We start from the raw sequence: 26,201 nt of genomic DNA on the forward strand, positions 1-26,201 counted from the left end.
CATAACTAAGGTATTCAGCATACATATTTGGCATGTTTAAGCATAAGGAGAAAAGCATTCTTATGCATATAATACCACATGTAGCAATTTCTATATAGTAATGCTTTACAGAATATTTCATACTATCTTTCAATGAAAGAAAAGATGTGCATCTGTTTTACTGATTAATTTACGAGCATGACAGGTCATTTAGTGCCTGGGTATATCAATGATGAGGAAGAAAGAGGCTCCCTAGGGAAGTGGCCAGAGCACCAAGCCTGACAGAGTTCAAGAAGCATTTGGGCAATACTGTCAGGCATATGGTGTGACTCTTGGGGATGGTCCTGTGCAGGGCTAAGAGCTGGACTCGATGATCTTGGTGGGTCCCTTCCAACTCAGCATATTCTGTGATTCTGTGAAAATGGAAATTTTGGCAATGAAAATAAGGGCCAAGTAAATCTCCTGGCTACAAAGCCAGTCTCCATCAAATATCTCGATGCCCAGTCCCATGCTTAGACCAACAGTCACCATCACACTCTTGCCTTGCTTTATTAACAAGTACGCTCAGGAGTCTGCAAACACCTGCCTGTCATGTCCCAATCAATGCTGCCACTTTGCAATGAATGGTGGTGCTGTGGATGAGGGTAGTTTGTACTTGCTGGCAAGCCTTGGGTGAAGAAGTTCAGTTAAAAACCCCAGTGCCTGGAAATGAAGAGCCATACAGAATGACTCTATCCAAACTGCCTGCTTGGCTGTACGTGTAACAGATGGCAGAGGCTGAATGGTTAATGCCATTACTTGGTCTACTGGCCTGGCTTGTGTGCTCCTGAGTGTTTTATACGGTCTCAGGAAACAGCAGCAAGCTTGTGTGATGATTTACCACTGAGGCTTACTAAGATCTAGCTACATATTCATGACCTTTAGCCTAGCTGACTGATTTGGAGCTTTTTAAAACAGCTGATTATATGGCTTTTCTTTTTTTTTTAATATAAATATGAATGAATTCTACATTCTGTATCTCCCTGATTTCCTATGAATGCCAGACATTTTCTGGTGAAGGCATTAACAAGCATAGGTTTGTGTGACTGACGTTTTAGTCTATTGGTAGTTTAGGTCTCTGCAGATGAAAATGCTGTGATATCACAGGAAATGTGTACTTTAATAGACAAATGGAGTACAAATCTGGTCTCCTTTGGCATGTTTAAGCCTGCTCCCTTTCTGAACTGTTGAACTACTGCAACAAGAACTGATATGACAGGATATAAATTTAGATTTGATTACTATTATTTTTAATACGCACATTCATTACATTTATAAAGCTCAGTTGGCCCAGTATTCTGAATTTCTGTTTACAGTTAACCTTTCATTGTAAACAGTGGGCTACAGCAATTGAATTATCTTCATCACAGGTCTTAAAACCAGGACTTTCTCAGGCAGGAATGAAAGATGAGCTGAAGTTTTCTAATTTCACAGTAGCAAAATTAAAAGCAGAACATAATTTTTGCATAATGCAATGAAATAATATGAAAGGCTACAATGGGAAATTTTATTCTGCCTCTAAAATATACATATTAGTTCAACATGATCTTACACAATTTGACAAGAGGATTTTCATTATTAATAAGATGAAATGTAAGGCTTCTAATTAAGTGGAAAACAAACCAGTGTAAACTACACTCAGAACACACAAACCTATTAGGTTTTAAGTTTAATAATAAATCATTTATCTAAAGCCCAGCTGATTTGTTGCATGATTTTACTTGATGAGAGTTTATTTCATTTCTGTGGTTTTCTTTCTTTCTTCTATCCTTACTATTCTTGATGCCAATACAACAGCAAATTTGTTTTTTTGAATCCCTATGCTCAAATGTAGCTACTCTAAGTGACTAGCAGGTAACAAAATGCAATGGTCTCATTCAGAATTTACAAGTAAAATGAAACGTCTAATATGAACAAAACACTAAATTAGAACTGCACTGTTGGACTGTAAAAACAAAAATACCAGACAAAAAAATTGCAAATTTCATCAGAAGAAATCTTGAACAGCCCTTACTCACATGAACCTTTGGAACCAAGTAACTAGTGACTTCAAAACAATTTTAAATACTACTTGATGTATAATTTGCCACATGAAGACAATTCAGAGAAAACCTTTAACACGTAAAATTGTATCTGCATAGCAGTGATGTAACTTGATTCTACCTGTCTGAAGCAATTACTGTTGCACAACAAACTATTTAACAACTATGAGTATTACACATAATTTTGCTCAGCTACTTGCATGAAACATGGGTGACTTACTGCAAGGTACCACACATGCAGCTGAAGCTGTGTAGTAACTCTTTGCTGTGATCTTTCAGTAGAAAATGACTGTTCATAAATGGTGAACAACTATCACCCTACAGATAACATATCTATTTCACGTATTCTGCCATGTTTTCACAATTTCATAAATCTTTAATTTTTAAGCAAATATTTTTCATATTATCACCTTTTAATAGATGTTATATAATATGGAGAAAAACATTCCTGGGTTGTTTTTTTCCTGACAGACAAGGATACCAAATATCTTGCAACCTACTAAAGAATATGGACACAACACAAGTGCTGTATGGAGAAACTCTCAAAGCTTCTCAAATACCAAATATGTACCAGTCTCCTTATGGAATGACAGGTTATTTTTAAGTGTATAACCTTTTGAAAATGCTACCCTTAACAGCAGCAAGTACCATTTTATTTTATTTGCAGAAGTCCTAGGATTTGTACATATGATGATGGGTCCAGATGATCAGGATCCTATAGCAAAGAAATGCACCCCTCTCTCCACTTTCATCTGCTAAAGGTCACTGGGTTATGCTCCTTTCATCTGCAGAAATGGGAAGAAACAATAAAAGCTTTTTACACTAAGTCTTCCCACCTTTAGGATAGGTAAACATACTTAAATGGTTCTAACAATTCTTTTTTCATGCATGCTAATAGGTATGAAAACATACATCTATTCAGACACCTCCTGAAACTGAGCTGCCATGAAAGCCCAGAGAGCCTTTTTTCTAATAGGTACCACAAAAATCATCAGAGGATAGCACGGAAGACCCAAGATGGGTCACAGTAAAATTATAATTGTTACTTATGGAAAGTGTTCTTTCATGTTTAAATCAAACCTCAATTATTTCAGCTTATTCCTTAGAAAAAAGTTAAACATAAGTATGTTAAATGAGATCTTTTCTGATAAATGCATGTGGGACAAAGAAGCAAAGAGAATCACAACAGATGACCCCAAAAGAAAACTGTATCAAGTCAAACAGAATGATCACCTGAGTGTGTCTTTATTTGCCAGTATACACATCATATTTTTTAGAACATTATCACACTGGTTAATTTAAAATTCTCTAAGTAGAAGATGACATCAACAAAGACTGTGAGGAACAAAAAGGGAATTGGGGTAACTTAGGAAATTTGTAAACAGAGCCAAAATGTGTGTAAGGGCTAGGATTAGCTTGCCAAAATTAAAAAAGATTTTATTTTTTTTAATGCAGACAGCAGTTCCAAAGGTTGAGCAAGCATTACTATCTTCTGAACAGTGAAATCTGTTTTTGTTTACAATCTAATGAATCCCAAAGGAAAGTGACGACAACCAGTTTTAAAAGTGATTTTTCCTTTTTTTCAAATACTTTTCAGCAATTAAATTCACATGCAAAAAGCTGATTCCACATACAGAAAATACTTTGCAATATCCAAAGTCCTCAAACTGACAAAAATACATTTCACAGAGATAGAAGTAAACAAAATACAAATCCACAGCTGCAAAGTTTCAGATATGCAAAATGACTATTTTAATGCTGTGACAGATCCATGGTTTGAAAATATCCTAAATATAGCATGTTTCACTCAAACTAACATGGGATTAAAGTTACCTGTGCTGTACAGGTAAATATAACTAAAACCAGCTGGTGGCATTCTGGCTCTCCCCAGAATAGGAATGGGATGTGTATGCTGAAAGTCCAGGGTTTTTTTACAGAAAGAGAACTGACAACATTAAACCGTTCTTGCGCACTGGAAACCCTCAAGATTAATATACAGTAGCACAAAAATGATAAAAGTAGTTTTTTGCTAGGTAGTAAGAAAGAAAATAAAACAACAAGAATCTGACAACACACAACTGGAGATACTGTAGATACAATGTGACACTTAATTATAAACCCCTCTGGGGATGTACAGTCTGACACCCAATGTGCAGATCTGCATGTTCATCGCCAGAGCTCCCGTTTTCACCTGCTGTGGACTCAAATGCCATGAAACGTATGCCTTCCTCTGGATTATAATGACAGCTTCAAACAAACTTCTAAGACTCTAATAAGCTGCATAAACAGCTGCAAACAGTCATTTGCTCTAATTATGTTACTGTCAAAATGAAAAAAAAAAAGGGGGGGAATTTTTTCTTTTTAGGGAAATTTTAATTACCACTTATTCGGTTTGAAAAAGGAACGGAGAGGAAAAGCAGATCAAGGAATACTGAAAATAGGTGTGAATTCAGTCACGGGTATTAGTTAAGGGCACCATGGTTCTGTACAGAAATGGAAGTATGAAAACAAAATAAACAAATTCAAAAAAGGAAATGAGCACTGATATTTTACCTCTAAAACCTTTAGTAAAAATGCCCTTTTTTTTAATGCATATAAGTAGGAGCATGGTTGATAAGATGACTGCAATATACCCATTTTCTACAATCTTTGACTGATATATAAAAATAATTCTCTGACTTCTGTGTCAAACAGGACTTGCAAATATAACCTATTCCCATTAAAACTGTGCTTGGTGTCTTAAATATTTAAGGCTATACATGCACTGAAATTTAAGGAATTTCAGGTTGAAACAGTAGTTCAAAACAGTGTTATATTACATAAATTATACAATGAAGGGACACTAGTAGGAAATGTACATACAATGCAGCATCAGTCTGTTCCTGTAAGACCAGCATACACAAGATAATTATTGTACAATATCAGGACTTCAGACACAGGAAAGCCAAATCTGTTCTCAAAATAGCACGCTTCAGATATAACATGGGTAAACCAAGCTAACTTGACAGCACTGACTGACTTACATTTTTGTTTGTAATAGGATTTTGATTAAAATGCACCAAGAAATACAACCCAAACACTTTGCTACTGATACAATGCACATCCAGTCAGAAAAGAGGTATCTGGAATTCTCAGCTGGGAGTCACATTTACAGAAGCCTATTTTATATTTGTTAACAGAGATCCATCATATCATTTCTGTCTTTAAGTAATAGCAAGTGCAAACATTATTTGTCCAAATAATTAGAAACAGACTTGGTTCTTTGGTTAACACCATGTGACTTACATCAGACACAGGAATCAATTAAGAATAAACAGTCATATGAGGAAGTTTCTTGGACAGGGGGTGAGGAAGGAAATGGGAAAACTTCAAATTCAAAGAAATATAAAGCACTGTGTTTAACTGAACTGCCCTTTGAAACCTCCTGGACTAGAAATAATCAGTTTAAGACATCTCTTCAGTTGCAGTGACATTGCTTACACACCATAACTTTAGTTTCTCTATGTATTAGTTTTATACAAAAGAAGGAAGGCACCGAGTGCATCGGTGACATACAGGCAGTATAAAAGTATGCAAGAAAATGCTACATACTGTATATTCCATACTTTTTAGAAATGTGGTGAATGTGTGCTATCTCTACGCAATATAGTGCTTCAAAATCCTTATATCCCAATGAAAGAATGAATTAAGATGTGAAATACATTTTAATAACCTTGCCGATAACAGCACAATTCAATATTTGTATCCACTAAGATCAGTTACTAGCTTATAGTCACCAGAAAAACAAGTTCAAAATCACTGAAGATCAAGGGAACTATAATCTATAACTACACTTTGGGACAGAGCCAGCAGCCTGTATTCATGACAGATGTCCCACTAAGAATGGAGAGGAGGCTCAGTTTTACCACTGTTATTCATGTTAGTAGTGCCTTTCTCTGAGACATCCCAAGAAATAGATGGAACTACTTACAGGGAACGGTACTACACAACATGAAATACATCTGGTTAAACCAGGACCTGAGTAAAAGGCAGAAGGTTCAGGCCCTTAGTCATTATAGTAGCACTTTTGATTGTGTTAACAGTGATATAGCTTGCTCATAGAGCATTTAATTTCACATTGTTAAATCTTATATAAAAATAGGTAAGAAAGCTCTGTAAGAAAGTATATATACTATATAAGGAGAAATCTCTCCTTAAAAAAAGCAAAGAAAGGGAAAAATTTAATAAAAGGTTTCACTAATTACACTTTGTCATGAAAATCACATTAAAAACAGTTATCGTAAACAAAACAGTACTGAGCACTAATGAACCTTGTGGTTTACTGGAAAGGACAGCAAACTAGCTGTATAGTAAAAAAAGATCATTGCTCTATCTCCTTTTTTGTAAATATTCCCTAATACATTCAACTGCTTAGAAATTTTCTTAAAATGTCATAATAAGCCATTTGCAAAACTGACTATCAAAACTGGTTCAAAGCCCTGCTCCTTGCTTGCACTATGGCCTAGAGATTACATCTCAAAGCTATGATAATGCTTCTAGTTAATTCTGTAAATTCATTCAAACTCATGTTTGTAAATAAACCAAAAGTTAAAAAGCAATCCACTTTAGACCCTCAGCATGCAGTGAATGTCCACAGGATTCGCAAAACATAGCAAAAAAATTGTATCGATACAATGGGCAAGACTCTTGTCCTCAGATATAAGAGACAAAAGGATGACATTAATTACATCCCTGAATGTCCATGAGGTATTCCTTCAGTGATATGGTATTACTGCTTCTGCTCTCCTGAGTAGGGTCTTTATGCCAGCTCAACCAGTACATGCTTGCAAGGAAGTGAATAATTCCTTCTTGCTATAAGCTAGCCTTGCCCATTTTCTGGGCATAGCTGTTTCTTGGTCTTCATTCCTACAGGAGCAATACTACCCACTTTCCTAACTCCTGGCACATTCCTCCACATAAGGATCTTATTTCTATATTGTACCAGTGTAAGCCTGAACAGTAAAACCTGATCCAGCATGTACCAGGCCCATTTATTAATTCAGTCACACCACCTAACGTAAGAACTAAGCTTGCCAGCATTAATATAATTGTGCCATATTCAGGTAGGCATAATATAAGCAGATACATTGGGTGCATAAAATTTCTGTATAGTCTGCAGAAAGGAAAAAACCCTGCTTGAACTTAAGGAGGGGCACTGATAAGTTCTTAAGGCTAAACTAGTCCATGTCACTACAGGCCAGTTGGCACTCGCCCTACTCACCCTGGGCAAAAAAAAAATCTACCTCTGTAAAATACACTAGTTTAGAAGCCACGCGATGCCCACACAGACCAGCACTGCTTTGAATGTATGAAATTCCACAATTCCCATGTCACAGTTTCTCTGAGCAGGATCCTCCAAGGGCCACAAGGCTCCAAGAGTGGAATTTGAATCACTGTCACCGCTACTGCATGAAGATATCTCTTATTTTAATGCTCTCGCTCTCAGATGACATCTCTTCAACTGGCATTGTTGATTCAGTGACAAGGAAATGCTCCTGTGACTTTCCCCTCAAAATCAATCATCACAACAAAGTAGTTTGAAATCCAGCTGTGATGCACTACAAAATCTAGCAGTTGAGTTAAAGAGACCAAAACCACAGAACATTCTTGAAGGCTCGTTCTAAGAATAAATTTTGCTGAATGTTCCAGTTAAAATTATCAAGATGTTCGGGAACTGCTTTAACATTTTTAATACTAAGTTTTAAAAATATTTCAAAATCTGAGAAAAGGAAGAAACAAATATAAGAGAGAATGATTAAATAACAAGTTTGTGACAATATCCGGACGTTTGTTTTTCTACCTTCATAACTGAAGTCACATTTGGCTGTGCTGCAGGTTCCATGCTGCACCACTTCTCTAACCTACCAATCCTATTGTTCACACTTTCAGGGTGAGATCTGTTCTCCTGTTGATGCCCATGGGCTCCTCTCACTAACAGTAACAGTAGGCAGGCGTGCACATCAGTCAGAGAATTAAAAGGATGTATAGTTGTCACTGAGAATTCAACTTCAGGAGGAAGTCAGTCTGTCTTACAAGTGACAAGCCATAATTTTAAAGACTGCTTTAAACAGGACAGATTTTTTTCCTCCAGAGAAGTGTGATAAGGAAGTAAAGGGCTCAATACAATTATGAGTTCAATGAAAGGGCATTCTGCTGTTAGTTTCAAGTTGAAAAAGCTCAGGCCAAAAGGCCTCCCCTCAACCCTCATTCCCTGATTTTACCTCAGAATTTTTGTTAGAATTGGTATGTGTAATCTGTAATCTGTATTCAATTTCTACATTAAAATGTCTCCCTCAAAGAAATTTTCTTCTTCTGCTTCACTACATTAAAACTGATGGTTTTCATTTCAGAAATCTTTTGGAGTTGGACGGGTCACAGAAATTTTGCACCAGTTCCTTAAAGTAAGTGGTGCAGAATGTCCCTGACTTCTAAGGCCCAGTCACTGCCCCAGACAACTTCTCAGGGTGCTGGGGAGTTTGTAGGAGTGAGTCATTGAGGAGAAAAGAGAAAAAATCAACAACACAAATTTTAGACAACAAAAAAATTGCTCCAAAGGTGTGACAAATTGGAAGGTACTGATGCTGACACTACATCTGCCATCAAGAATCGTTGCAAAAATTTACAGAGAAAAATATGTCCCACAGTAAATGCCATAAAATCTGTTTTCAACTCAAGTGTTTTCTTGATGAATAAACAATGTTCAGCTCCAGTAAGAGTACATACATTCATTCTAAGGGCTCGCCCATATTTCCATATCTAATTATTAATGAGCTTAGAGGACATTAATTGCATCTAGAAATAGTGTCATATTTCTCCTGTAGCAGAACTTCGCCTAACTTCTGCCTTTGCAGTCAGACCTCACAGTGTGATTACAATGTGGATGTTTTAAGTCCAGAGTGTGAGGAAGCACCACGGTGACAAAGCATTGAATCTTCCCAGTGCTATCCTCCTTTCCTGTGCCACCTGGCTGAACTGGAAGTGCAGCATGACTCTGCTGACTTCTTGCCTCCATGCATGTGGGAGACAGAGATGTCCTGCAGGTGCTGTACAACCTCTCATCTTTCTGCGCAGTGATTTCATGCTTCACAACCTTGCCCTTACCATAGAAAGGAACTAACCAACTTTTTCACATTCATAATACTTTAAGACGAGCTATGTGAAATGTTCTAAACATTAAACCAAATAGTTTATACACAGAAAGGATGCAATATTTTCAAGAATAGAATCTGCAAGAACGTCACTGTTCTATAATTATTTAAGGCTACACTGACAGGAAACAGATTCAATTCAAGATCTGCAATCTCTACATGGTATACTGGCACACAGAAAAGTAATTAGTTTGGTAATTTTTTCCAAGTGCTCACTGTACTTTTGAACAAAGGCAAACAACAAAAAGCTATGAAAAAAACCACAGCCAACTCTTAGGAAAACACAAGTGCCTCGCCTCTAATTTGTTAGTGATACTTGGTTCTTTAGAAATTCTGTTCCGGCCTTATGACCTAACTGAATGCACAAAACCACACTGTATGTGTAAGCCCTTAAGCAGGGTTTAAAAAATCCACAATATCTAAAGGCAGACTTCAAATACAAAAGTATAGGTTTGCATAAGCAATAAGAAAAACAAAACTACAAACAAATCAAATAATAAGAATGGATTCTAGGAAGAAAAAACAACATGACAGCTATTGGTACTATAATTAACTCACAAAAATCCCAAGACGAATCCAATTATTGGTGTGACTGGTTTTGCATGGCAAATCCATATTCTACTGCTTTAAAATTAAACATTCATTTACATTCTTTATACATTGAGTTCCTAGGCTTTGTACAGTATAAATCCAAGTAAACCAATCCTGCTTCTGTGAAACACAGACTGGTCCTGGATACTTCAGGAAAAGTCATGTGACCTAGAGAGAAATTTCTCTCCCCTAATGTGCCCAACACGGATGACTATAAATCTCTGCTGTGTCTAAAATAAGATTTCAGTGCCTTAGAAATCTAAATGATTAGATGGAAAGCTGAAGCAAATCAACCTACAAACAGAAATGCACATCATGACATGGTTTAATTGAGTTTGGTTTTGTAAGAGGTTATTTGCTGCACCATCCAAACTGACTTCTTCATTTGTTCAATTGTGACATTAAGTACATTCTCCACTAGAATTAACTGGCTCAGTTCTTGCTGTTAAATATTGTACATTATTTTATATAGCAAAACTTGTACAAAGAGACAACCTTTAAGAGACAACTTTCAGCTTCAGGAAAGAGTGTCCAAATATCCACAGAGAGAATGGATAAAAACACTTCCACATCCACTGAAAACCTGCTTTTGTACAGCTTCTAAGTCGTTGTTTCTATTACATGGGAAACTGAAAGGATTGTGAAAATCTGAGCATTTTCCTTATGCATATAAAATTAATGTTGATTTTTTATTAAATTCTACACTCAACATTATATTTCACAAACTGATCAACAAAAAGGACTGAAAGAGTATTGCTGCAAGACCGTTCCTGTTTAAAGAAAGTTTTTGCATTATTTGTATTTAGTAAATAAAGCTTCTGTAAATGAAGCAGCAGCACAATATCAGGAAGAAAAAAACCCCAAAAAGGTCTGTAATAGTGTTTAAATCTTTAAATCCATAAAAACCAAAAGCCCGGCTCTGCAAATAAACCCATCAAAAGGCACCAAATAAACCAAGACGTGGAATTACAATATACTTTAAAAAGGACTCAATGCAATTGTTAAGTAGTGTGAGAATTTGAGAACCACATGAAATATCTTTATTATAGCATACTCACCTTCACCAATCTCACTGTACTTGACAGTCTGTAAAATGCAAGGTCAGGATTGTTCGGAGACAGTATAAAGAAATTCAAGAGAAAAACATTTGTCCTAATGAGAATGCTCTAGACTAACGCTAATTCTCTCAACAAAATCCAACAGTCTTCTACCCACCAAGTGCTACAACAGTCAGTGAGGTCCCATATTAGTAAGACATAACCATCATTTATAAGAAAAAAAAATCACTTGCTTTCCATACAGCAACAATTAAAAATAAATGGAGCTTATTCATTACTGGCAAAAAGAATATTTGAATTGGGAAGCCTTTTAAAAATAAATATGTTTACTCAATAACCCACAATTTCAGTAATATGAATTAGATTCAGCAGTCAATAATAAATTAGTGTGAATCCAGCTAAAGCATTTGGGACAAATAGGAATCTCAGAAGCACTGATATTTCCCCAATTTTGGTGGATGCCACGAGTGTTTACCTGATGGCAAACCTTCTAGTAATACTGTGACTTCTCAACTGCGTCATTAGAAAGCTGTGTTTCCCAGCCTGAACACAAGCAAAGCAAACTTCTATTTTGCATGGGAACATTCATTCAATTGCTGAAAAATCACTAGAAATATAACTTACTGATGTTCTCTTCTTCAAGAAGAAATGTAAAAACTCCTTGTCTGCTCTCTAGTTCCAGCGAACAGCATATGGTAGTTCCTAAAAGAGCTCAGAAGAGACTCAAACGGATACCTGCTTCAAGCAAAGCCATAGTATTTCACATTCATTCAGAGCAGTTCAACTGCTGCCACTTCCTTCACAGTCTTTCAGCCTAACTTCGATCTGATGACATTTTAAAGAAATTTGTATCAATTTGTTTAATGAAAATATATTTTAGTAAAGTCGTGCTCTATGAGCTTCCTACATTGGAATACATGAATACTGGAAGTGCTTTCAACAGAAAGTTACATAGTTTTACAGTACAACCTGTCTAAGGAGTTTTGGAAGGGACCAAACCAATGATCTGGTCTCTTTGGATTAGGCAGAAGTACAGGCAAGAGGGAAAAACCCAATTTATGCCATATATAGAGCTCGTTCCTGTCACAGATTGAAGAAACATTAGTTTGATGTCAAAGTTCACCTGATGCCCAAATGCTAGTATTTTTCAAACCAACTGCATATCAAAAAATGAAAACTTACTTGTACTAAGCTCCTGGAAAGAAACTCAGTGTAAAACAACAGTATATTTCTATTTGCTATATTACTAAGTGTTCTTTCACCAGTGGGTTGTTTGTTTTTTTTTTGCTTTTGCTAGACAGACCATTAACTTTTTCTCAAAGTGCAAACTATTGACCTTTAATCTGAATGCAGGCAGGTCAGAAGCTACAGTATTAAAGCAATACAAAAAGTACACAAGGAGGAGCTTACATTAATTCAAAGAACCTTACACAAAATGTTTCTGAATTGAAAACCACAAAACAAACCCAAACAAATACAGCATCAGGTGGATGGGGAAGGGACTGCTAACGTATCTGTGTACAGCACGGCTTCTCTGACACCAAGGAAGTTTATGACACTAAGTGAAGACTGTATATTAAGTCCGGCCATTTTGCATCTTGTGCATTCTTTATGATGGAATGTTGACCTCAATTTTTGTTTTTTTACTCCCATAACAGATCTGTTGATTGTGACCAGGGATGATCATCTTCTCAGGAGAGCAAACTCCCTTTAAACCATGACCACACTTCCTACCATCCATTACGATTCTAGTAAAGTATGCCATCTACATACTTGCTGTCCTTTGGATTCTTTCATTTCAGTCCAGTGATTGAGTTCATCTTCTCCTGAGCTGTTGAGACCTAAGGAAATCCACCCTATCATCTCTTTTCGTTTCATGCTGCGCTTATTATATACAGACAGTATGAGTGTCACGTCTGACAGCTGAAACAGAGCCACCTGGAAAACGAAGGTTTCTTTGTACACTGGATTTGGCTGTCCTCGGCGGATGGAAGTTTTGCATTTGGACATCTCTTGCCCCATCGAGTTCAGCAGTGTTAACTTAACATATGTATCTACAAAATAAATCATATTTGGAATGTCAGATATCTTAGAACAAAAGTTTTGGAGAACGAGATATGTACAAGAAACAAGGATATGGTGTATACCAGGATGACTGAACACAGCTTAGTTTAGACACATGGAAAGATGACAAGTAAGCAAAATATTACAAACACACTAACAAATTAACTAGCTTCATTGCTATGTACATGGGTTAAGTTAAAGGTATACCTCATAATCCTCTTCCCATTGATCCCCCTTATTTAGTCTAAAGAAACTTAAATTGCATTAACACTTAGCAAGCTCCAACTAGGCACAACACTGTAAAGCATACCACTGAATTTTCAAAGAATATGAATAAATGAAGTGGAAAAAAGGCAACTAATGAAGAGGAAAAAAAATAACATTGATACGCAGTGACTATATCAAAACAGCCAGAATAAAATGCTTAAGAATAATCTCTGCATGGATGCGGTTCTCACTTTGGGCTTTTCAGTTTTATTTATTTTGAAGACCAAAATGTAGCAAAGTTCATTCAAAGATGGAAGTTTACACAATACAAAAACCCTATTAATTCCTAGATTCATGAAGGAATACATTAAATACATGTTTAAAGAGAAACAAGTTTTTGCATAATTCAAGATGATTGTTTAAAATATAGTTTGTACAGTACTCTTAAGCAGCACTTTAAGAAGCTGATGCAAGTAATGTAGTTAGCACACATTAAGCGTTCGCATTTTGGTATAAACCCTTATTTTTAAAGCTCTATTTTCCTTTGACCAGAAGCACCAAACCATGCTCCTGTAGAAGGATGCACATTTCATGAAGTTAACTGATGATAGGCAACATAAAACTGTATAGAACAATCTTGTCTTTCATTCTTTATTCCTATCTCATTCTTGTTAATGGATAACATTAACTAAAGATTGGAGTTTATGTAAAAAGAAACAAATTGAATATTTTCACTTTGCAGGTACACTGAAATCCCAACATCCATAATCAGAGATAAATGCAACTTTTGCATTAGAGATTGCCACAAAAAAATAAACATATACATTTATAAACCGATATGCAGGCAGCCATGGAATTTTACTGCTGGCACATTTTCTTTTGCATGAAAAAGACAACATCCAATTAGTTTCTACAGGAACTCACCTCGGATTATATAAACCTGTCCACCTATCAAGTGTTTTAGACAACAGAACAGTCCGTCTGACAACAGGGGGTGGAAAGCAGTAAAAGAAATAATGACCAGATGTCAGTAGTTGGGTGAGAGAGGATCAAAGGTTAAAGTTTAAGAGGAAACACCATTCACTGGAGTGGAAGAACACAAAACCTTAGCAGCATAGATCAGAAAAAGGACTGAACAAAAGGATTGTCAGGTAAAATTTAATGAAATGAAAATTTTGTGCAGTTTTTGTGTAATCTTTAACAAAAATTACACCACTTACATAATGGGTTATCTTAGCACTAATAGCCACTGGGTTCTAAAACACACGCAACATAGCAAGAATCATGCAAATGATTAGATTGTAGCAAACTGGGTAAAAATCATTGTATCCTTTTTAACAAAACTTATTCTTTTTCATGCAAACTCCAGCATATTTAGAAAAACTGCACATAGTAATTAAACTTCACCTATTAAAAGCAATAAAATGAAAAATCACTCAACTGAAAACTACGCTGGTTTTGCCCTTAGCTTTTATAGTTACTGATATCTGATTCTTATACTTTAGTTCTTGAATAGTGATGAACCTGGGCATGAGAATGACTCTGATCTAATCTCTAAAAATAGCTGAGGGACACTTATATCTGAAATTCAACTATGGGTCTCTATTTAGAATGTAAAGATCTCACTTGTTAAAATCAATGTGTTTATGGATTTAATGTGTGTGTGCATGCATACAAACACATGTATTTAATATGCAAAAGCTCATACCCTGTTTCAATAAAACTTTAAAGAATATAAAGAAGCATCGTTTTCTCAGACAAAATATTAATTGTCACACAGAGAAACAAAGACACATTCCAACATCCACTGTTATCAACTGCAGAATTTGGCCTATTTGCCTGTACTCAGTTGTTAAATTAGCTACTATATAACATATAAATATGCAGCAGAGGAGTTTGTACTACCACGAAGTAGAAATTTAGTATTCAGTTTATATTTGCTGCAGAAGCACTTCACAAAAATTCACAGATTCACAACCCTTAGACTACAGAAAGGATCACTCATGGGAAAGAGTAATTGCTTCCATTTCTATCATTGTTTCTCAAAACATGAATGAAAACTGAACTGCACATGTACTTTCCAGCACTTCTCAGGATTCTGAACCACTGGTACTCTGAACAACAAATCTGACCATAATATTTCATCATCATCCCTATGAGCCTTAGTTTTCATTTTGTGGAAATGATGGCACAGATTGAGGCTGGCAGGTGTCCACAATGGATTCAACAAGGAGTTAGGAAAGGGCAGTGGTGTGCACCTGGGTCCAGGAGTTTAGAAGTAGGTGGCACCACTACCGGGGTGAGGGGAGGGGAATGGCACAAAACAGCCTACAGGGGAAATCTAGATTCCACAATATCCTGTGCACAGTTTTACCAGACCCAGAAAGTGCATTAGTTTCCAGCTTTCTAAGAAACAACAGAACTCCGAACCCACAGTTGCCTAAACAGAACTGGACTATTATTATTAGGAATATCAAAACTTTCCCCTATCCTTCACAGGAGATGACAAAAGACAACATGAAAAATCTTCCTTCCAAAAAGATTAGACAGAACATGGTATTACAGGGCTGTGTGCCATATTCTATGCTGCTTTCTTGCAATCTGAAACAGATTTTTGACCCCGTTCACACACACAACTATTAGCTACACAGCATGGGCCCACAGAGCATATTTTGGGAATTAACATAGCAGGGAATGAACACCTCTGTTTACAAAACAAGTACTGAACCCCTCCTAACGTGCATATTCTAAATATTAAATAAAAATTGTATATCTCTGAGATTCCAGAAAGATAAGCATCTGGTTTTGCTTTAAGGAAACACATGATCCCTCTCTCCAGGTCTTCTCTCCTTTTCATTCCTTCTCCCACCCCAGCGTCATAGGACCTCCTTGGCTTTCCCCAACTATTTCCATACCTAATCTCCAAATAGATGACTCTAGGGCAGCTACCTAATTATATAAAAGTGTTAGAGACCCGTCTTTTGCCTTCCTTCTCTGGCCATGCCAACAAAACCTAGCTCCATCAGTGTGAAAAGTATAGAGAAAAGCAAAGCAGAGTAAGGTGAACCAATTAATGAATAGAATAAACATGGGTGAAGAAAGCAGGAAAGATGAGTGAGCATCAGTATCAAGTTGTCTGGCTTACTTCCTAAACTCTGGAGACAAAAGGGAGATGAGCAAACCACTCACAAAATGTTGGCAGCCTGCTACATAATCCAGTCGTGCCAGATAATCTGCTAGTGCCATACTAATCTTGGGTTTAAGAAACAGTGGCTAAAGCCTGAGCCTCCAGACAAAATCAAAAGGAACAGGTAGCTAAGTCTCATTAACACTTATGTAAATCAGACTCATCATCTTAAAAACAATAAAAAATATTTTTTAAAGAAGTTCATTACTGAACTTTCTCAAGCTGAAAAGAACTAGAGACAGTGATAACGTTCTCTGTGTGTGATATTCCATCTGGCCCAAGTTTAGAAGTACATAAAGTTCACAGATATTTCAGACAAATGTATTTTTGAACAAGTGCTTCAACACACAGTTCAAGTCCTTTCTGATGGTGAACATTCCTTCTGTACAGTAAATATGTGAAAGATCTCAAGTGGTTTCTCTGTTGTCTTCACTGACATTCCAAAGTTACATCTATTACTACATATATACAGGCACATAAGCAATTAATGACTGCAGTATCAACCCCTCTAGGAACAGCAATAACTGTTCAGAGTGTTTATATTAATATTAACTGGCATGTACTTTCTCTTTAAACACTGAGTTTTTATTCTTGGCCTGTGATGTGAGGCATTAGTAATTTAGCAATTAATCATTATGATAAAGGTAATTTATTAGTCAGTCATCATGAAAAATTAAACCAGGCTTGTCAACTTACAATTAATATTTTGAATTTTAGATTTTTGCTATTTCCCAACTGACTAGAAATATAAAACATGAAACAGATTAGTTGATGATTGCTCTATTTCATTTTGATTGGGTAAGACTAAGTGATAGGATTGGAGTCCTTGCTACCAAGAGCCCCATCAGTACAGAAGCATTAGGATGAAAAAAGATTTTCACTCACTGGGTGGTCTGTTCGCTGCCAAGTTTTTGAAGTGGCTGCCTTTTATCACTTCTGCTGATAATCTTCCAGTTGTAGCATTATAAAGGAGGCCAACGAGGATTTCTGGAGCTGAGCCATGTACCAGAGACTGACAAGAGGAGGTACTTTCACTGCAGGACACTTCTGACATGCTCATTTGAGAGTCACAGCCCTACAAAACAGATAAAAAGTTCTGTGTGCTTTATGGAACAGTGTTACTGGGAAGTCAATTTTTAGAATAATGCATAGAAAATTATGAAAGCAACTTACTGACAATAACAGAAGTTCCATTCAATCACCCAGTAAGAAATGTACATTCTTAATATATACTTAATTTGCACATGTTAGAGGTAACAAAGACTAAAGCGGTATGAAACGAAAACAATTCTTCAGTGTTTCCACTGCTTCATAATTCAGGAAAAATAATAGCAGAAGATGAAGAACAGCCTTTATAGTCCCTATTTACTTCAATTGCTAAGGTAAGACCCGTAACATAATTTGTCAGCATCATGGAGAACATTAAACCTTGGATCTTTTACTTTCCAAAAAATGCAAAACACCAGTGGAACTTTGAAGATAATAAAATGCAGAAAATTCTTATTCATCCTTTGTAAAGGTTTTTCTCTAGACTGAGAATTTATGAGTAGCAAAATAACAGAACACATGCAAATAGAAAAATGCATTCTGTCTAGAATAAATTAGGTTACAAGGAATTTAATTGATACGGGGATACAGAACTGCAATTGATCCTCTGTCTTGGGTGGGAAAGGAGGAATGCTATCCAAAACGCAGCAAGTAATGCTTTAATTTCCATCTTGCAAGCTTCCAAAAAACTTGTATCTCTCATGCAGTCTCACCACATTGCACCTTTAAAGGGAGTTTCTAACATCAATTTTTATCATTTTAACCCCTCATTATTTGCTTTAGAAAAAAAAAAAGACATACTTTCTTGATGCTGCCATGCTACCATGGTTGTTCCTACTTTCATTTGCACTGGCACATAGAGTTGTACTATTAAAAACAAGACACAGGATGGAATTTATCCAATAGCATGGCAATTTGCTTGGTAGCCAAGAAGAAACTTTTGGATTATCAGCACATCCCTTTATGATCCTCTCAGGAAAAAATGTAAATTGGATCCACAGATTTTTCAAATATGGCTTGACTCATTTGGGAACCTGGCATCGCTCTTTCAAGGAGTCACGATGATTTTGTGAAGCCGATTCTTCCAGATCCCAAATGTCTCTATCATTTCCAGCAACAGCTGACATGGGCGTAAGATCAGATCTAAACCCTAAATAGCACAAATACTCATCAAGACAAAAGTTAACTTTATAAGCAAGAAACTTCATCTGACATAGATGAAGCCCAAATGCATACACATATAAATGCATGTAAAGGCCAAACACATTACAGAATTGCAAATTATAGAAGACATGATACCTACAAGAAATTATGAACCTACAGTAATATTTTTCTTACTGACATTTTAACTAGTTCTTTTCAACAGAACATTTCCGAGGCATCTGACAGAATTTTCAAGTAGCAATCCAGTTCCTCATTAATAAACATTCACTGTTGTTACAAAATGTATTTTTACTACTAAAGAAGGACCTCAACAAAACTTTCCGACTTCCGTCTCCCAAACTGCAAATTCAAAATTTTAAATCTTTAGTTATTTCTCCATAAGTCTTTTATTCAATGCCAAGAATAAATTTCAAATTGCTTGCAAATTATAAACTGCTGAAAATTAAATACAAGTACACATTCATTCTCTAATTCTTGTCACTCATAGAAAAGGAAACTTTTGATTCCTAGTTTCAACAGTAGAACACAAAATGGAAAGTTTAAAACAAAGATGACTTGATTCACCAGTCACAGTATGCACTGCACACTTGAAAGACTCAGCCTGTCACAACTGCAGCTATTACTTAAGTTTTCTGGTATTTTAAAATTGTGACACATTATCCCTATGGATATTATTAATCATATTATTTTGTTGAGCCAGGAATTTAAGTACAGTCAACCTGACACTGTTCACTTAGGTCTCAAATTTAATTGAGATCGTGCTGCAAGTCCACAAAAGAGATACAACACAAAGTGAGCAGCTGGGTAACACTCCCCCCAAATTCTCAAAGGGCTGTGACATACCAAGAGAAGGTGATGATAGCACATTTGTCCTAATTGTGACTTACCAGTTTACTGATGTTCTAAGAGGGACTCAGTCTAAATCAGTTTATGACAGAGTTAAACTGATTACAATGAGTATCGGAGTAAGGTTTAGCCTGTTAGAAATAGTGAATAGTAAATGAGTGACAACTGAGTGGGAATAAGTCCTGAAGTACCATGAAAGGGAAAATAAGTAGCTTCTGTGTGGTATAATAGAGAAGGAGGAAAACAACTGAAAAATGAAATGTCCGATATTACAAAGGTACATGAGGATGGACTAGAAATATCATTCCTTTACAGCATAATCCTGAATGGATGGGTGAAGGACAAGACTGCCTTTGTCAAGGCAAGGCAAAAGGATCTCACCAGCTGAATGGTGGGTTGAGAAGACCCAGGTGACACTTTAGATCTGTAAGTGTTTGGAAATGCAACTGACTGTACCTTAGAACTGTCGCATAGGAAGAACTGGTGCTGGATGCAAGCTTGATGAAAATCTGGAGAGAGCATCTAACTTGAAGGTTTTGCTATGATATTTTCTAATAGTTCTAAAATACTTTGCAGGTTTGAGACAAACAAAGGAATGTCGTTTAATCCTTATTATATAATAAACTTATGAATCTCCTTCCTATGAAATGCTGTGGGGACATAAGTTTAAAGACATTAAAATAAAGCAACCAAATTCACTTAAGAAAAAATCTAAACCATATTTTGTTTTCCATTTCACATTAAAAAAAACAAACTTCAACTCATTTTGTTTCATGCTGACCCAAACATATTTTTAAGAAATGCTTTTCAGTTACAAACTGGAAAATTCTAATTTAAAAGAAAATGAAATATTAAGATGGAAAATGAAGCAGTGAGGTGTGAAGCAGATTAGGAGACAAAATTACCATACTCGGTAAAAACAGTGTTAAAACAATGTAAACCAAAATATACCTTCTGTGGCTATAATAAGGAAGAAAACAGGATTTGGGGACAACTATGTGAAAGACCTGAGAAATGAGGAAGATGAGGTTGCATTTCAGTTGTCTTTTGAAAGAAGACAGAAAAGCCCTATGAGGAAGAGAAGAAGAAGGTGCAATCAAGGATGGTAACAGACAGCTGAGATCGAAAGGGCTCAGATTAACAAATAAGGAAAGACTTTCCATTGCAGTAAAAAGCAGGGGTACTGAGTATTATTAGATATCTCCTCAAAAGTATTTTCTCCAGCACAGAGTTTATTGTTCAGATTTGGAAATCCATTCATTGTTTTAAGTAAGGTATTCCGTGACAATCCCATCTGTTGGTAACTAAACTGACTTTGTGTTAAATCCATAAACTGCACTAGAGTTGGAAATAACAGATTTATTAAAGTTTCTCTTTAGAGGGGTTTTTCCATTTACACAAGTCAGAATTCCAGAAGAGTGCTAGCAAACTCATCAAGAAAAAGCAAGTCAAGAAGTTACATATTTACCTGCTCAAAATATAAGCTTCATGATCAAGTGCAAAACTGTAAAATAGTAACACTGAAATTGCTAATTGGTACAACATGAATACAAACTTAGCTACAATGAAGCTTTCATCTCATGATAACATTAGAATACTACCAGATGCTCTTCATCTCCATCTAGATCTGCATTCAATCTGTCTGTTAATCTATCTGTAGGCCACTCTGACACTGTTCCTTCACTGTGGGAAACTTACTATTTGTTTGAAATCTGGCTATGTTAGTTTATTTTCTTAACTCTTCTCTCTCTTCCTTTATAAACACTGTGTGTAATTTAACAAGTAGGAAAAAAAGGACTGAGGTTCCATAACAGAAAAGGCTTTTCAAGGTCAGTGAAGCACCAGAATAGCCTAGCAAGAACTGCTTTAAAACCTTATATGCAGATTTTTAAGAACTGAGTTGAACTGTCAAAGTGTTGATGATCTGACCACAGTGCTAGAAACTGTTTCTTGAGATTGAGGACATTAATACTAAATCCTGAACCTATTTTTGTCGATTTAGCCATAATAAAAATAAATTCTTAACAGTAAGCACAAGCAAAAAAAAATGGCAAAGTCTATTCCAAGTAGTTGGTTCAAAGGTCGGTCTTACTACAGTAAATGAAAAAAATTCAGCTTTTCAACTTTCTAACAGAGAGTTGTGTGCAAAGGACCTAAACCTTTCCCATATACATCACAAAGTAGTACTTTATTACAGTTAGTCTGATTTTATTTGACCAACACTTACAAGAATCACTGCTTTCCACTAGATTGTAACAGTAATATGTGTTATATTCTACAAAAATTTAATTACTAATTCTCCAAACTATTGTCCTTGATGACTTCTTTGCATATATTATCTAGGGAAGAAACATGCCTTTTTAAGAAATATATAATAAAAACATTCCCATTAAGCAGTCTTTGTATTTCATATGTCCCTATTGTACAAAAGTTGTCAATCAAAAAAACCCCACTCTTCTCTCATGCCAATGGACATGAACACACATAATGCATTACATCAGACTTCAACCCCTAAGAGGCATTTTCAGTAGTATTTTTCTCTGCCCTCTTACAACAGAGAGAACCATCTATTTGCATCAATGGTAATATAAGTCAAATGTATTTATTTGTCTTCCTGCACCATAATTCCATGGAAACGCAGTATTTGTTACTTACATATTCATCTCCTACTGTTATTTTTCTGTACCCTGGAGTTCTGCTTATAAATTTTGTTCTTAAGCCAAATGGAGTTAATGACAGGGAATAATGTGGCCATGCTCTGAAGGCAGTTAAAAGTTCATTTTCCTCAATGCACAGGTTAAAATCATGTCTCTGTAGGCTTACCAAACAAGAACATCTGATTCTCTTGGCTTTTCAAAATATACACAGGAAAGATGAAACCTTGCTGACAATCCTTCAGCAACAAAAATCTGATTCACAGCATGCTACTTGTCAAAATGTCTCTCTCCAATTTTAAATGTTAATGTTATACCACTAATCTCTTAAAGAACTTTTTTGCACATTACTTTTTCTACCTCTAGGTCAATACAACTGAGAGGTTAGGGAAGGAAATTTGAATCCTAGTAGGTAAAAGAGGAACTCAAGCCAGGTCTCCAACAGTTTTTAGATAAAAGTCTAAAATCTCTCTTAATCACCACCCCAGTGTTGAATCCTGAAGCTACTGTTGAATCCTGAACCCTTTGAGGCTAAAGCTTGCTGAGGTGATGAGAGCACCCAAGCACTACACAGGCTCCAGACCAGCTCTTAGGGAGGAGAAAACCAAACCTAGAGGCTCCACATCCTTCATTAGTGGCTGCAGCACCAGGTACTTTCATAAAAACATGTTTCAAAGCTAAAATACTTTTGAAAAAAATATCCAGATCGTTCCCGAGAAAGAGAACTTAAACCACCTGAAGAATTCAGCCCTGAAAACACAGGGATGAAAAAGGATTAGGAATGTCAAGGTTTAAAGTCAGCTGTCCTGTACTGTAAAATTAAAAAAACCCAAATAGTTATCGGTATTTTGCTTTTAAACTAATAACCTGAACTTGCAAACATTCAAAATATAGTTTTAAGCATTTCACAAAGATTCGAGTTTAGGAAAGCATCATTATCTATGACAGGTAATTATTTTGGTTGATTTTTTTTTTTAATAGCTTCCTTGAAGTACATTTCAATTAAGTATAATGTGAATTTTTATTTATGCACTTAACACTTTGCAGTATTACTAAATCAACTTAAATCACAAACATGAAAGTAAATATCCTAATATCTCCATTATGTGACCTGATTTTAGGAACAAAAAATATTTATTTTGGATAGAATGGCATGCTTTAAAAATTACCAGGACTTCTTAGTCAACAACTCCAATTTAGGATCTTTAGCAAATAAATACATTCAACATTAATGGTATTCATGTCAAATATGGGTTGTCTTCTTTATTAAACTACTATTAATGTAGTTGAAAATCAGACTATCTGAAATGATAATATTCATATTTCTCATCAAAAGCTTCTGTTCTACCCTGTTTTTGAATCTCAAGAGAAAAAAGTTTTATGGATGCAGAATTCTACAAAACACATTGTTTTCCCACAGACGGAACACTGAAAAATTGAGATAAAAGCAAAATTAATAATTTTTTTATTTGCTAGATTCAAGGGATTAAAACCTTAAAAATTCTATGCACAACTTTAATTTAGCAGAGATACTATAATGCTCAGAGCTGTCAAACTATCCTTAGCTATCCTCAGACAAGACAGCACTCAAAATTCCATTTTAAAATAATTTAAAATTAATTAATTTTACTAAAAAATAAAGTTTCGTTTCAAACTTTAAGATACAATAATTTAGTCATAAAACTAAACTAAACTAAAATTTATATATTCTTAATAGTGGCAAATCAACATTCAACTTTTCTGAAAGATTTTGAACAAGTTCACAGAGAGATTTCTGTGTTGCTTTTCCTATTTCATGAGAATTTGCTATTACTACTTTAAGTCTACATGTTTTTAAAATCATCAGTTCTGCAGAACAAAACATTAATTCTCTACCAAAAGGGAAACACTTAGAAATTTTCTATAACTTCTATTAGCCTGCATTTAAATTACACCTTTGGCTTCCTTGTCAGATGACAAAAGGTCACCAAGTTGTTCCACAGACATAATGGGCTTGAAATTTGCAGAGCAAATCTGAGCAGCAGTGGAGGCAACTGGGAATGAATGTACAACGGAATTTACAGCATTTGCAAAGTGCTGTTTTCACATTGCAGAAGTCTACCAGCTTTTTATACAGCAATGGGCTGGGAGGAAAAGAGGCAAAAGGCCTTTTGTTATTGAATTCTGTTTTCTGAGATAAGACACGTAGCATAAAGAAAGACTGAAGCACTAAAAGCTGTCAGATGTTTGTGTTAGCAATTTAGTTTAGAACATCTGACACAAAATGCAGACATTTTACCTGCACTCCTGATGAAGCTATGCTAACAGCTCCTACCAGGGCTCACTCACACCTCCCCCTCTCTTTACTCCCTGTCAAACATGTAAGAAAGAACATGGAGATGTTACTGTGGGACAGCTTCCAAGACTAGAGACTTCTTTAAATGACAATGCTCTGTCCAGATGCAGTTAGTCTATGCTCATTGAAGAGATCAATGGCAAATAATTTCATTTTTCTCTTTTTTTTTTCTCTTGATTACACCCTTCAGACCAGGAAAAGAGAACGATTCAGTGATCAAACATTAAGCACAATTTATGAGTAGTCAATCTATGGATTAGTATTTGATTGCATAAACATACATGCAATTGTTTTTCACAATGAACAAATCTGTAACATTACAAGTAAGTGCATTTGTCAGTTATTGTCAGTATTTGCGATTACACAGTTCACCCAGCTCTGATTTAACCTCCTACTGGTACCCCTTTAGATTTGTTCAGGACACATTTAATCCCATGATCAGAGGACCACCAGGTGTTTGCAGTTGGAAGGGATGTGCTTCAGTTTTCAGAGCTATCATACACATCACAAAGAAGCAAAGAGATAAGCTGGGTTCTCCCGGGGCCAGCTGACAGCTGATTAAGCCCAACAGAAAGGCAGGATCTGTGAAAGACTCAGCTCAAGGTCAAACAATACAGAGGCCAAACCAGACAAGATGTTGACACCCTAAGACTAAAAGGAACCCTCGCTAAAGGCACCCTATGACCAGAAATGCTTATCTGATACCAAATACAGGCTGCTTGAATATACAAAAAAAGTGATTACCTGAAGATGCTCAAGTCTGAAATGAAAAATGGTAATGATGAAGACTTACACTGCAAAGCCCAGGAGAAGAATAAGAATCACTGAGTAAGTAAGCTAAAAACTAAACTTGAAAGTTTCATAAACACATACATCATGAATTTGCAGGCTAGGTGACTTCATCTGTTTGTGCAACATCTCTGATTAGGATTTCCCTCAATGGAAATAAATTGAAGGAAAACAGTGCATGTGCTTTTGCTGAAAGGTACTCAAACCTACAAACGGAACTGATTCTGTGCTTTGACTTTTTCTAGTTTTCTTGAAAAACAGCAACAAAAGTGAGAAGGCATTTGTGTGTAGACATACATGCAAACAAGAGAGAATTAAAATTATAAGAAAAAAAAATATTCCAGAAATTCAGTATCTCTAAGGAAAACAAATTTCACTTGGACAGATAGGTTAAAGCGTACCTCCACTGAAAGACTGGAGTTCTTGAGGAAGATTTAAGCAGCAGCTCCATAGTCTTCAAAAGTGGAAATTTCACGTGAGTGACAACCTTGATAATCTTTACTTGTAACTTCTAAAAAGTCACTTCTGGGAAATTTACGGCATGATTATTTTCCTTACTGCTGTTTGAAACTGCAATCCAGGTTGGGAGACCAGACTTTTGCTAAAGGGAGTGACAGTGTGAGAATCTCAGTTACCTGACTTTTTTAGCTTTATGTATTGATAAGCTTTCTCCATTTTATTTTTTTAAAGATGATCAAATCTACACACAGAATTCTAGATAATATGTTTGTCACTGAACGGACTGGCTTTTCTGAGTAAATAAGAGTATTGCTCAGGAGGATTACTTTGATTTAATCTAGAACAGTCATGCACAGCCTGTCATTTGACTGGGGGCATTTTAGAGGCTGAAAAGCACCATCATGCTCTCAAAATAGTAATGCCATACCTGAACCATAGTTTCCATTATTTGCTGATGCAAATATCAAAGACTGTGGGGATCAAACTGAGTATATAATTTTCTTGACACAAGTCATTGATTAAAGGCAAAAGATAACAGTTTTAAAATTGTTAT

At 35.8% G+C, this 26,201-nt stretch overlaps 1 protein-coding gene across 7 annotated transcripts in view; it reads right to left on the minus strand.

The window, feature by feature from the left end:
• Positions 1 to 3,286: 3,286 nt before the first annotated feature.
• The window catches only part of SYT14 (synaptotagmin 14), a 90,111-nt gene continuing 67,196 nt past the window's right edge, over positions 3,287 to 26,201 (minus strand). For 4 of the 7 annotated variants that reach the window (XM_027641392.1, XM_027641390.1, XM_027641388.1 and 1 more), the window contains 3 exons: positions 17,240 to 17,429; positions 14,092 to 14,148; positions 3,287 to 12,950 (listed from right to left, as the gene is read on the minus strand). In XM_027641392.1, coding sequence (XP_027497193.1) covers positions 12,637 to 12,950; positions 14,092 to 14,148; positions 17,240 to 17,429 — 561 coding nt within the window. In that variant the 3' untranslated portion in view covers positions 3,287 to 12,636. The remainder of the gene's footprint in view (positions 12,951 to 14,091; positions 14,149 to 17,239; positions 17,430 to 26,201) is intronic. The other 3 variants (XM_027641391.1, XM_027641389.1, XM_027641387.1) reach the window with 1 other exon arrangement.

The sequence above is a fragment of the Corapipo altera genome, unplaced genomic scaffold (genome assembly GCF_003945725.1).
Source record: "Corapipo altera isolate COAL_440 unplaced genomic scaffold, ASM394572v1 48b, whole genome shotgun sequence".
Lineage (NCBI taxonomy): Eukaryota > Metazoa > Chordata > Aves > Passeriformes > Pipridae > Corapipo > Corapipo altera.